Here is a 13539-nt window from a genome sequence, read left to right as displayed (position 1 = left end):
TTAATGTTTTTTCTATATTTTCGTGACTATATATGTTGTAGATTCTCATTGGAGGCATCAAAATTATGAATGAACACATACTGAATGATGTAGTGAACAAAAAATGGTGAAATAAGTTAAAAAACAAAGTTTTATATTTTAGATTCTTCAAAATAGCCACCCTTTGCTTTGATTACTACTTTGCACACTCTTGGCATTCTCTCCGTGAGCTTCATTTGGTAGTCATCTGAAATGGTTTTCTAACAGTCTTGAAGGAGTTCCCAGAGATGCTGAGCACTTGTTGGACCTTTTACCTGCACTCTGAGGTCTATCTCATTTATCTGAACTGGGTTTAGGTCAGGTGACTGTGGAGGCCAGGTCATCTGATGCAGCACTACATCACTCTCCTTGGTAAAATAGCCCTTACACAGCCTGGAGGTGTGTTTGGAGTCATTGTCCTGTTGAAAAATAAATGATGTTAAACCAAACCGGATGGGATGACATGTTGCTGCAGGATGCTGTGGTAGCCATGATGGTTCAGTGTGTCTTTAATTTGGAATAAATCCCCAACAGTGTCACCAGCAAATTACCCCCACACCATCATACCTCCTCCTCCGTGCATGTAGAGACCATCCATTCACGTTTTCCGCATTGCATTAAGACACTGCGGGTGGAACCAAAGGTCTCAAATTTGAACTCATCAGACCAAAGCACAGATTTCTGCTGGTCTAATGTCCATTCCTTGCATTTCTTGGCCTCAACAAATCTCTTCTGCTTGTTCCTTATAGTGGATTTTTTGCAGCTATCTGCTAAAATCTGATGCTACAAACCAAGACCTGTGAAACTGTGTTTCGTTTTGGTCGTTGCTCGTGGTTAGAATGACAAGTCAAGTTGAGTCTGAGTCTGTTTGATAGAGTTGGACTGATGGAGAGCTTGCCCATCACGGCTGATATAATCGGGGTGATTGAGGGTTACACACACACACACACACACAGAGTTAACGGTAGCATCATTCACGATTAAGGCAGTCCTGGTCAGTGAAGACATCCTAATAATGGGATAAATGGTAAAAACGGTAAAAACATAATTTCAATTTTGTTTCCCTTTTTGAGACTTTTCTCATTACGGACAAAAAAGGCACATTTTTAAATCTAATCTAAGTCCATAAAGCACCTTTTTTCCGCAGAATCTGTGTCCTTGAATCAAATCCACATATTTAACTTGGTTAGAATTGATAAGGCATCATTGACTGTCTTTTTCCTCCCTCTGTGTTCAATCAGGAGTTGCTTTAGCTACCACAGCGCTGGATTTAATAGTTGATTGTATCTCCTTGGAAGTCCTGCTCTGTTTGGTATTTTAGGGAGTGACTGGCACCCAGCTGTATCACCCACTGTGATTGATCCACCAGTGCTTTCTCCCCTCCGCTCAGGTCACGTGCTGCTCTTTGTCCTGCTTCCCCGGAGCAAATCAAGAAGAGGCAAATCAAAGCGACAACAGCTGCTGAATGAGGATGCTGCGTGTGATTAGCCTGAGAGGAGCATCTTGCTACCAACAACCCACACGAGCCAAAGTGATGGATGAGTCTGGAACACTCAACCGGGTGGGTTTCTCTCTTTTAGGCACAAGGATAAATGTTCGAAGTGCAGTTCTGAAAATGACAGACTTGAAGTAGAAGGCTTTTCTTTCAAACTGAGTACAGATGCTCACAAAATCACAAAATACCCATGTAAGAAATGGACAAAATGGCAACATATTGTGGCAGAAGGAGAGTTTCCCCAACACATTGTCAAGAATATAATACTAGTTATGGGAAACCCCTTACTTTCTTCACTACCAGGACCTGAGTACTAATTTAGTGTCACCTCATGTGAATACGAGTGCTGACAATAAAGAACCTTGAATCCTTGAGAGGAAAAAATTCTATGATAATCCACTTTGGCCATCTTCTGCGGTCTTTTGGTGTTGCTGAGCTGACCAGTGAATTCTTTTTTTATTAAAAAATGAAACAATTTGTTGATTTTACAACTCCTAAACTGTCTGCTGTCTGTCTCTCTGAGAGTTTTTCTGTTTTTTCAGTCTAATGATGAACTCCTACCCTTCATACTGCACATTGAGAGTTACTATGAACAGCTACAAAGCCCAAATTTAATGATTGGAATCAGCTCTTAATCTGTCTTCAAGTAAGGAGGAAGAAGGTCGCATCGGTCCATGAAATTTGAAAACAGAGGGAACTAAAAATAGCTCTAATTCTGAAATGGTTGATGAAATTTTCTTGTTAAATCCATTGAATTATAGCTAGAAGTCTTCACTTCAATCACATCTTGATTTCTTCATTTCAAATCCAATGTGATGGCTTCAGAAGCAAGAGTTTGAACATTTCCATCACTGTTCAGATACTTGTGGACCTGACCCTAATAATGAGCAAATAGCATAAATCACTTCTTAAATCTTTAGTCTTTTCAGGCCACTCAAACATCTTTCAGGATGGTTAAAGATGGTGGTTTCTTAGGTCGGCTTACGATTCCATTCACTGATTTTGTCAGAAGCCTCCGAGAATTGAAAGCAGCAAACCATACAAGGTACAAATATGTATGCTGTAGCCACATTTCAACAAAAACGAAACAAACAGACTACAGGGTAGTGGATTGCGTGGGTTGAGAGGTTCTTCAAGTACAATTTGAACCTTTTTTCGGCTGGGAAATCTGTCACCACTGGGCCCCCCTCAGTAAGAACCAAATTTTAACACACGTTACACAACGTAAATGAAAAATTACTCATTTCATCTGATCAATTAGATATTAATCTGACAAACCCAACATATAGCTGTTAACTGCTCTTTTAGAAGGAGGGATTGGTGTTGTAACTTTCATTTCTCATCATCTGGCTGAGATGCTCGTCTTGTAGTGGCAGGGAGAAAGGTTGGCCGGATAGTAAATATATCTTGTTTAACAAAAAGACATTGATCAAAATAAAATGAGGAAATAATTATACATTTATCTGCTATTTTTCTTACATTATATCGTACGGAAATCAGTCTGGAGACGACACAAACGTGCAAAAGTAATAACGTTTAATTCAAATAAAACCATGCAACAGGTCACCATCACCCTGATCAGATTCACCCCCATTATAAAATAAACATCCAAAGCCGTACATTGCGTTCACTGGGGAGGGGGGGTTTCACCGTATGAGAGGAGAGACGACTCCATGGAGTATACACAGGTCAGCCCAGAGACTAAAGAAACCTAAACAAGAACCCCAAAAAAACTAAAACAGCAAACAAACATAAATCACAGCTCCTCCTGTTCCACACAGGCCACAGTACAGTGGTGATCCTGAAAGGGTGCCAAGCACACAAACTCTATGTTCTCTAAAGAGAGAAAGCACAAGGACCTATATCCACCCCCCACCCTCCGTTCCCTCTTCCCGCTGGCTGCTAATAATCAATCACCATCACAAAGCGCTATGAACCATATGGCACACAGAAGACAAGTCTGAGAACATGAGTGATGAGCCAGCAGTGCCCTGCTGATAGATACGTTGCTGAATGTCTAGTAGCAGTTTATTCCCCGTGTACTGGACATGCACTCGCTTAAGGAAGGCCCCTCAAATTCACATCGTCGGGATATTGCGGAAGCGAGGGAATTTGAGACTAACACAGGCTGGGAGACCAAGCAAAAGGGGTACGCTTATTTTTTTAACTTCGTAAGGGAAATCTTTCAGCATATTCTAAGATATTGAGGTTTGTCGTGTGGAAAAACAACTTCAAATTGTCCCAAACCTTTAACAGTCGGGCTTGCAGAAGTGGACTGGTTTTCCTAAACAGTGAGTCGATTCGAATTCCTCACCAATATACACCCATACAACAACAGGGGCTGACTCTCACCACTTGTGAAGAACCCAGAGCACACACATTATGAATACACTCAATCAGGTCATTTGTTATTTTACAATCCGGACATAGAAACACAAAGAAAATAAAAAATAACATTAGTAAGATGTACAGTATTCTTGTTTTTTAATGTCTGGTCTGCACCGTGAACTTTAATGGATGACTGGGCACTGGGTGAGGAGATCGGGTTCACCTATGCATCCCTCTCTCTGTCCAATGGAAGACTCCTGGAGGAGGAAGTGGGAGTCGAAGAGTCTTGGAAACCAATGGCGGGTTGTGTATTTTCTTTTTCTTTTTTTGAAAGTGGCAGAGTCAGTGTTAAGTGTGTACGATGTTATGTGTGTGCGTGGTTGTGTGTGAGAGTGAGTGACAGGGAGGGATAGCAGCAGGAGGATCAGTTGCTGTACACTTGGCCCTCGGGCGGCTGGGAGAGCCTGTTGTTCTCTTTCATCATCATGTGCTGTCTGAGCTCCTGCAGCACCATCCGGATGTTGTAGGAGTTTTTCCACCGGGACAGCGCCATCATTGACTTTATGTCCACCTGAAGGGAAAGGAAGGGCGGATGTGGAGCTGTGATTATTAGAGGCTATAGACGACATGGCATAAAGACAAGACTCAAGACTAACTATTTCAGGTACGATCAACTTTTTCAGTTGGCTGGGCACTGGCATTAAACCTATCAATGACTGTAAAGTTTACAGATGTTCCCAAAACATCCCACAGATAGATACAGATAGACAGATAGACAGATACTTTATTCATCCTCATCAGGAGTCAGCAGCTGTAGTCAATTACAATCACAATAACTGAAGAGGCCATGCCACCAAGAAAATTTGATTAACACGGCTTTCTGCGTCACCAAAACTGACATTTTAAGTGTAGGTAGATTTTAGTTTATACTTTCACTCAACAGCTTTAAATTGTAGGCAGAGAGACAGACATTTTATTCATCCGCTTGGGGAAATTCAGACAGGTATGAGAGCAAAATTAGTTTGGAAAGATTAAAATAAGGTGCTCTAAAGTCAGATTTGGTCAAGATGTAACTGAATGATTTTATTTACATGCACTTCTTTCTATAAGCAGAGTAATTTTCACACATTTTACATGTAAATACTACAATCGATCATGTTCATGTAATGGTGAGAGGGCAAAACCATGACTGCACTAATATTAATCCAATTTTGCAGCTCTACCACTGCATTAGCGATTGTAGCTGAACGTATAGCATTCGGTACCTCTTCCTCTCAACCAGCCGCCTCCTCTTGCCTCATTTTCTATTTAAAATGATCAGCTTCAGACTGCTTTATCTTTGGACCACACAGCAGCTAAACAACTTGTTCTATGCATCAGGAAAGAACAGACTGACAGGTCAAGAGAAGAAATTAAAGTACTACAGTCTATCACTGTGGCTGACACAGTAGCTACCTGCGCTGATCATCATTCATTTGCACAAATGCGACCACTTGAAATTTTAACACACTCTCAAAAAACAGGTCACACGAGTAAACTTTTTGGTGGCAGCCTGGAGCCCTGCGGAAACCACATAGACTGTATATATAATGGATGTAGCATCTGGCTCCAGAATTGAAGCCAACCCGGAAGTGTCAAAAACTTGCAATATCGCGCCGTCCGCTAGGGTTGGCTCCAAAAAGCTTTTTCTCCATAGACCCCAATTCATTTTTGGAAAAAATAAAATTTGATAGACTGATTTTCTGCAGCTCAGGATTTTTTCCCCGTTAGTTTTCATGGTCAAAATGAGAGATCAGGTGGCCGATCTTAAAATAAATCAATACTGAATTTTAAATAAATCGTTAAAGTTGGCGGAGCCAGGGGGTGTGGCTATACTTGATAGACAGCAACAGAAGCCTCTGCGGTAAAATGTGGGCGGGAAAAGAGAGTCCTCAGCCAATCCTGCCCCTAGTTGCTCTCCGGTCCAGTCTGTTTGATGACACTTTTTACGTCACTGGCTCCAAAAAATCCAAAACGACGACCAGGAAGTAGCAAAATCCGGGCTTCATTTTCTCGGCGTTGAAACCAACGGGTGATGTCACAGTTAGTTTACGCCTGGTAAACCATCATAACCAAAAAGAAAAAAAAAAGCCAGAACCACTGATGATTGCATTCAGTGTGGTTTGTTAAAATGGACAACTGAAGTCTCATCTTGGATGCCTTCACTCATCTTCAATGACAGCAGAGACAGGCAATGTTCAGATTTTAACAGTAGTACCACTTTTACCGATACTGCTTTTCAATCCACTTCTTTAACGGTAATCTTAGCGGCTAGTTTTGTCACTTCCTTTCACTAAAAAACAGAATGTATACCGTTTTATTGTCACGAGCCACTGTCCCATCTCTAAAGTCTCAAAAGTCAACTAACAGGCGAGCGAGCGAGCGCTGAGCTGTTGTGAGTTCATTGGGAGGATTAAGTGAGCACCATCACAGTCCTCTGCTTATGAAACCACATTTGTGCACACAGAGCAGAAATGCTCCCTCATGAGTACTGCTTTTCTACTAGCAAACGCTGTTCTGTGCGGTCGGGGAGCAGAAATACTCTCATGATTACAGTTTTAGGCTTGCAGATATTGTTTTCTGTGCTTGTATCATGTCTACACATCTGTTTTTAATTGTTTATGGGTTTTTAAAACCAATTAAACACCATGAGGAGCAGCCAAAGCTTTTAAGTATTATTACATTCAAATTCAAAAGGGACAGAAGTGAGTAATATGGAGGCAGGGAGGGACTAGTGAAACAGGCTACTGAGTGGCTTTAGGGAATCTGGAGGATCCAGTGGTTTTGGAAAATGACCCCTGCTAGGGACTAAAAGGCAGATTATCTCCGCCTCTGACGAATCCATTTCGACCATTCTTTTTTTATTTGTCTCTTGTGACTCTATAATAGTTGTGAGTGCAATACTTAATTGTTTGGTTTACCCATTTCATAGAATGTGGTGATACCATCTGCACTTCATGCAAATCAATAAGCGAGGCTGGTTTAAGGCATGTGTAATTGGTAGGAGAGCTTCTTCAATGTGATGAGGAACTTGGATTTCTTTGGTACTGAACAGCGTGGATTAGCAGCATACTAAAGGAAACCCAACATGAAGCGTCTTAATAAGGTGCTGCGCCTTCTTCAGGTCGCTAGAACTCTACTGGAGCCATAAACACCGTTCTTCTAAATAATACTAACTCATTTAATGTTATGATGGTGGTGGAGGAGAGCTCACCCTAACACGTAGGTCCAAATCTCTCTTAGGTGTTCAACTGGGCACCTGTCCTCCAACAAATTGTGCTTTTTTATATATATTTTTAATGCTCAAAAATGTAATTGTCACAGACAGCTGATTGAAAATACATAGTTCTTCAGCTGCAGTGTTTGAACTCTTCAGACTGACTGATCAACCTCCTGGTGTCACTGTCAGCGCTCTGTTTCACTTTTCCCTGGCCACTAAAGAGATCAGCAATGAATAAGTTACTAAAATCCATTAATGTACACATAAAATTTAAAATAAAACTGACTTCCATTTATGCAACAGATTTACACTGTCTCCTCTTAGCCAGCTGGTGTTAAGAGCAGATACCAAGTGGAGATTGGGGCCTGTGTGAATTTAACAGTAATTCTTAATAATGATTACTAAATATAATTATTAGTAATTCCAATTCTGAATGGACAGGTAGCTGTTACATGCTACACATACTTTGCTCTTAATGTGCACTCCCAGCAACACAACAATGATAGAACATTACATCACAGCAAACAATTAGTCAATCAACAATTCCCTACTACCACGAACACTGAGGCATATGTCCAGTCTTAAATTCAACTGGTAGTAACTGCTGCTACTGGGAGTAGAGTAGTTTTTGGTCAATTTTGTGCATATTGCAACGTTCTAATTCGGTTCCCTGCACACCAGTAAACACTTGGCTGACTGATGAATGATCTAACTTAAAATGTCGACCAATCAGGAAAGAACGGATGCGTAGGAAAAATCTCATCACTCACCACGCCGTTCGAACTGTTCACGCCAGTCAGGTTGATCTTGTTCACAAAGCGGACATGAGGAGGATGCTCTGGGTACCTGGATCCACAGTCTATTTTCAGACTGTATATCCTGCCGTCATAGACAGTCTGTAGTTGAAGGAAAGGAAAACAAGTTAGGTGATGAACCGAAAGCCCAAGATGATGTGTGCAATTTAATGCTTCTTCATCAATAACTGACATCTGTTGATAGATGTGGACAGTTCATTCTTGATCTTTGTACTAGGCTTAGGCGAAAAACGAGCAATTAGTGATCAGCCGATTACTGGCACAACCGATTTTTGATGCACGTTTTTCTCTTTAAGCAATCTGGCCTTATGTGTGTGACGTTGGGTGTAGGGCTGTAGGAAGTGCAATAGTTTGTAACATTACCAGCATGTAGCCAGAGTCACTGTGAAGTGTATGTTCACAGGGAAAATTAAGTTACTGTAGTCAGCCATAAAGTGTCTGATAGGCCCAATATTATGTGACGGCCTAAAAAAAAGGAATTAACATTCAAGTCATTCTAGGGAACAACCATGACTTGACTAATAAAATTCGTGCTCAGATACAGCCATAATTTTGACATAATTTGTCAGCTTTATCATCCTACATCTACCACAGCAGCAGTTCAAAAAATACTGTCTCCACTTAAGCTTCCCCTACATGGCTGTTTTAAAAGTTCTGACAGTAAGACAGGAAGTGTGACTGTGATTTATACATTTCATCATGTCTTTAATAGAATGTGACAAAAGAGAATAAAACAGAGCATGAGAAGTGAGGTTAGATCTTAGTGATGACAAACCTTTAGTGGACTTTAACTGAAGAGGTGAACGGATACTAAAATATTTATTGAAGCTGAGTGAACGCTCAGCTCTGACTGCAGCTGCTCAGAAATTCTGTTTGTCATCAGTAATCCTACGGCGGACAAAGTCTAGCTTACTTCAGTTCGTTCATGAAATAGAATATTGACAACTGTGCTTTGTGTTAACAGTGAAGTGGATTGTTGCATGACACATTTTACTTTACGTGTTGTTGAATTTATCCCTGTACCATGGGGGCGAATGAGCAAAGTTGCCACAAGCGATACTGCAAAAATATAAACTAGCAAGTACATGCATGCACTTCTTCTTAGTTCTAAACCGCACAAGGAAGTGATGCATCATCTCAACTCTCTAGAGGCTAAGCTGAACTGTGCAGGTGGCATCAAATGGAGCACAACCCCCACAAGAATGGATCTGAGCAACACATGCATCTGCCACCTCAGAACCTTTAACATGCTGCAACAGAATCTTCACAAGCTGAAACGCAGTTACTCAAGAGGACATTCACTGTGGAAACATCCTGTTGCTCATCGTCGGCAACACTGTATGCTGTTTTATTACAAAATGCAGATGTTTAAAACTGTTGTTTTGCAATAAAAATATCCAGGGCACTGATTAAAAATCCATTTGTTGTAATATATACTCTGCATATGCTGAAATTCCACACAGATGCACGGTGCTGCACTGACATAAATAAAACATGGCTACCCTGATTGACTTGTGAGAGGGTCACTCAAACTGCAAGTCTGCTTTACTCATCTAACGGCTTTATTAGGCCTGAAAACCATCCATTTGATATTTATCGATTTAAAACTGCATATGCTGTCAAAGGGCCTTTCAAAATCATCACACCGGATATTTGCATTCTTTGAAGTTCACCTCACTGCAGCTCATCAACAACAGCAATCATTACCACAACATCCACAGTGTCTTGCTGCTCAGTCATTAGCTGACAAAGATTCAGAGACACAAATATAGCCTCATTTCCCACACATGTAAGAGGTTTTTCCTGCCGTAACTGCTACGTACATCCACACAGATGCACAAAATATTTATCATGTTGCTTGTATTTCTTTTCTCAAGAACACAAGCTTAAAAATTTAAGCTCACTGAGAGCCTTGAAAGACACGTGGTAAAATCTGTGATCATCGATCCAAAACAGTGATTCTAAATCACATTGTGAGACACGTCGACCATATTTAGTTTAGAGCTTTGGTAACCAGTGACAGGCTGCTGCAAAACTTCTGTGTTAGAAATCCTAAATTTCTGACACAAACCAAATGAAAGAATATCTCATAAAAATAAATGACTTTGACTACACTGGACAGCGCAACATGTTGTATGTGCCATTTTTTGACTAAAAAACACTTGTGGAGAAATGGAAAACAAGAGCTGGTGTGACTGGCAAATAAGAACAAATTGTAAAGATGCATTTTCAAAACATAAGATGCAGTAGATGGATCACACAAACTGATGATGTGTCTATACGGTTTATATTTAAACTGTAGTGGAAATATTCTGCACATGTTTATCACACAATCTTGCAATCTAAATTTTAAACAAGATTATGCTACAATCCTCTTGCTGAGTGTGGCACTAAACATCCACAATCTTTGCTGCACAGTTTAAAGATATATTTAAGGACAAGTCAACATTTTGAGTGCACCCCGTGTTTTGTATTAACTCTCAAGTGTCAGATGGTGTCTTTCCTCTTACAAGGACAATCCAATGCAAGGCTGAACGTGTACTGGACAGCTGAGGAGGACAAGTGTTTTTTTTTTTTTTTAAAGTGTCATAATCCCTGAGGGTGGCTCACCTTGGCGGGGCCGATGATCATGCCATTCCAGTGAGTTAGCGTCATGTCATCATCATCTGCGAGGCCCCAGCTTACTGTACCGTCTCCACCTCCCTTCTGACCTTCCTCCAGTTCCTCCAGCAGCCGAAAGCTGCGGGGAACTACGACTTTAGAAACGTGACACACACAAAAAAGAATAAATGATTTGCCTCATTACATATTGGAAGACCGTACACTCACATCATACTAAATAATTTGCATTAACACAAAAAACTACCCAAAAACTAGGCTAACCGAGAGGAAGGTATGTGTAAAAAAAAAACTAACAAAAAACCCCGACTGACCCACTAATCACACTAAACTGACACAGTTGGGTTTGATTACTAACCACTATTTTGGCAATTCTGATATTTACAGGACATCAACACAATGCAGTTCCATTACAGCGAGGGGAATGATTGTTTCTGAGCTTTTTTATATTTGTGTACATTTATTAAACTAAACAATAGCAACAACAATAACACACATTAAGACGAACAACAACAACACAAAACAAATAAGATGGTGAGATGTGAGATTGTTTCTGAGCTGCATGTGGTGCTGTGAGTGTAAGCAGACTGTTGAGTGTATTTGCAACTCTGAGACTGGGAGTAAAGGGGAGACAATGGAAATGGAAAAAGAAAACCCTGTGTCTTTCTTCGCATAATCTCTTTTTGTTCTTCATTGTTTCTCTCCTTGCTTAATTGTTTGTGACACCATTCACCAACAAGAATGTCTCGGTGAAACAGCAAATTACCATTCTTCTTATAAGCCGCCGATAATTTTCGGAGTCGCTGTACCTTCAAGCGTACCCTACCCTTTACCTTGAATGGTTGCTTTACGGCATACCTGTTCTTCAAGGTTTTAAGCATCACTGCAGAAGCTTAAAAGTTACAGGAGTTTTCACAACATGGGTAATGGAAAGGTGTAATACATGAAACACTTAATTGGCATTCTGAGAAAATGTAAACTAACCGCACAGGTATAACACTGGAAACTTTTAAACTTGGTTAACACTTCTTTGTTATCAAGTTACTAAGAGTGTCGATCTGCTTTATAACTCGTCTGAATTTGTTTACAGCACTGCGTGGGCTCAGATTAATAAATTATTGCTAGTCTGACCAGCAGCACGTTATTGATTTTGGTTTAACGTTAGAAACTATGCTAGGTTGCTAGCTCTTTAAGGAGTTACCTGCTCAATCATAAAATGTAAACACGTGCCCCTAACGACAAATTTCCGCATTCAATAAGCAGCTGGGCTGTGCTTTCCAGGTGTAAACGATTGTCTTAGGTACTACTACTTTGTTTTACTCTTTCCTCCGATATAGCTCCAGTTGTTGGCCCCATTTTTCAGCTTCCAGCTAACGTTATCTGAGCAATCAACTTATCTAGCTACCATCAAGCTAGTCACGGGCGTCACCGCCTTGCTAACACAATAACCCACCGATACTCCTAGTAATTGGGATCTACTATGTGGACTTAATAACTCCCTAAGCATTTTTCTGACCGGCAAGCTACACAAAACATACCAAGGTTGATGCAGATGGCCGAGTGCTGCTCAAAGACTGTGGGCCAGTTTCGCTAGCCATTTAGCCAGCTAGCTAGCAACGTTAGGGACAGTATTTTCTTTCAACCAGAGTCTTGTTGCAGTTAAAACTCCACCGCAGCCGAACGGTATGGGATTGTTAAACTGTTATGATACCAATGCGATGAGTTGGAAAGTGTGCATCGACGTAAAAATTAACAATAACACACTGAGTAAACTGTCGCTGAAGTCAGCTTACCTGATCCGGCGACCGCCATCTTTGTCACTGCTTTACGGAAGCGCGCACGTACGATCCCGCTGCGCGTGTCCGCCGCCACAAAAACACAACTTTGATTTTAAAGTTGTGTTTTACTTAAATTACATTTTTATTTTCGTTAACATCATCATTTTCCCCCGTAATTTTTAGAAAATGATTCTCGCTATAGCTTAATTAAAAGAACAACACAACAGGTGGTAAATGGCATTTGATTTAGATTCTGGAAACAACGCAGATTATAATTCCTGATCCTACGTCGCCGTCTCCTGGACAATATGAAAATGTTTCTATTTTTTTTTAATATTTTAAAAAAATATTATAAAAAGCGTTTTTCGAACTCTCAAACCGGAAATTGTTTGAATCGTCCTTTCAGTCCGTCTCTAACTTTACTCTAACACACCACTTTCAAGTAAAATAAATTTAAAACACTATGCTGAAGGTAAAATAAGGTAATGCCAGTTTCATTCCACTTCATCAAGTGTGCTCTGCCTACAAATATAACTTGTTTCTATTCCACCAAATGTGGCAATAAAAAATAACAGGTTACCACCATTTGTACTAGTTCCAATAAAAATGTGTATTCTAAAGGCAGGTTTACCAAATGAAGTGCCAAAGTCAACAGTCTACACCTATATAATGTGTGATTTCACACCTAAATCTAGATCCCTATAATAATTTATCCTTTGCCTGTGCTTCTCGTCTCTAACAAGACATTTTTTAAAAACATCAGTTTACTTCCATTTGCTTGAGAACAGTATTTGTATAACAGCTTTCAACAACAAGGCATAACAAAGTGTTTTGCACGGGGCATAAAAGGCATTTAGTGAAGATATAAAAGCAACACAAGGCGATATGAAAAGACCCTTGAACATTTGATAACCTCTGCAAATGAAATTATTCATGGAATGGGAATAAGGGAAAGATTAATTCACAGAAGCTCTATACAATAAGAAGTACTGCAGCACTGCCTTTGAGTTGACTAAATTGGTCAAATATCGGATCAATAAGTGATCACAGAGGATGGAGGGAAATCATATAAGAACTTACTGCCCCCTTCAGTCTAACTGAGCTCCTGTCACAAAACAAATCATCTCTGGGAGAAAATGTTCTAAGGGCTAAATTGGGCTAAATTTCACCAGTTCTTTAAGAAGTCACATTATAAGCCGATACATTCTTCTCAGTGAAATAACTCAG

The 13539-nt window shown here is 40.2% G+C and overlaps 1 protein-coding gene and 1 long non-coding RNA gene across 2 annotated transcripts in view; one reads left to right on the top strand and one right to left on the bottom strand.

Moving 5' to 3' along the window:
• LOC127534111 (uncharacterized) overlaps positions 1–2012 on the top strand; it is a 41252-nt gene extending 39240 nt beyond the window's left edge. Inside the window, exon 2 of the long non-coding RNA XR_007942069.1 lies at positions 1409–2012. This is a non-coding gene — a long non-coding RNA (uncharacterized LOC127534111). The remainder of the gene's footprint in view (positions 1–1408) is intronic.
• A 1020-nt stretch (positions 2013–3032) lies between these two features.
• Positions 3033–12419, bottom strand: LOC110960810 (ubiquitin-conjugating enzyme E2 variant 1-like). Its single transcript, XM_022208189.2, has 4 exons — positions 12328–12419; positions 10526–10671; positions 7871–7996; positions 3033–4412 (listed from the first exon to the last, which is right to left on the bottom strand). Exons 1-4 carry the CDS (start codon positions 12344–12346, stop codon positions 4266–4268), a joined length of 438 nt encoding a protein of 145 aa, XP_022063881.1. The 5' UTR covers positions 12347–12419; the 3' UTR covers positions 3033–4265.
• Between the last annotated feature and the right edge of the window lie 1120 nt (positions 12420–13539).

The sequence above is a fragment of the Acanthochromis polyacanthus genome, chromosome 5 (genome assembly GCF_021347895.1).
Source record: "Acanthochromis polyacanthus isolate Apoly-LR-REF ecotype Palm Island chromosome 5, KAUST_Apoly_ChrSc, whole genome shotgun sequence".
Taxonomy (NCBI): Eukaryota; Metazoa; Chordata; class Actinopteri; family Pomacentridae; genus Acanthochromis; species Acanthochromis polyacanthus.
The sequence above is the reverse complement of the archived record's forward strand: the minus strand, read 5'-3'. Positions and strand labels throughout refer to the sequence as shown.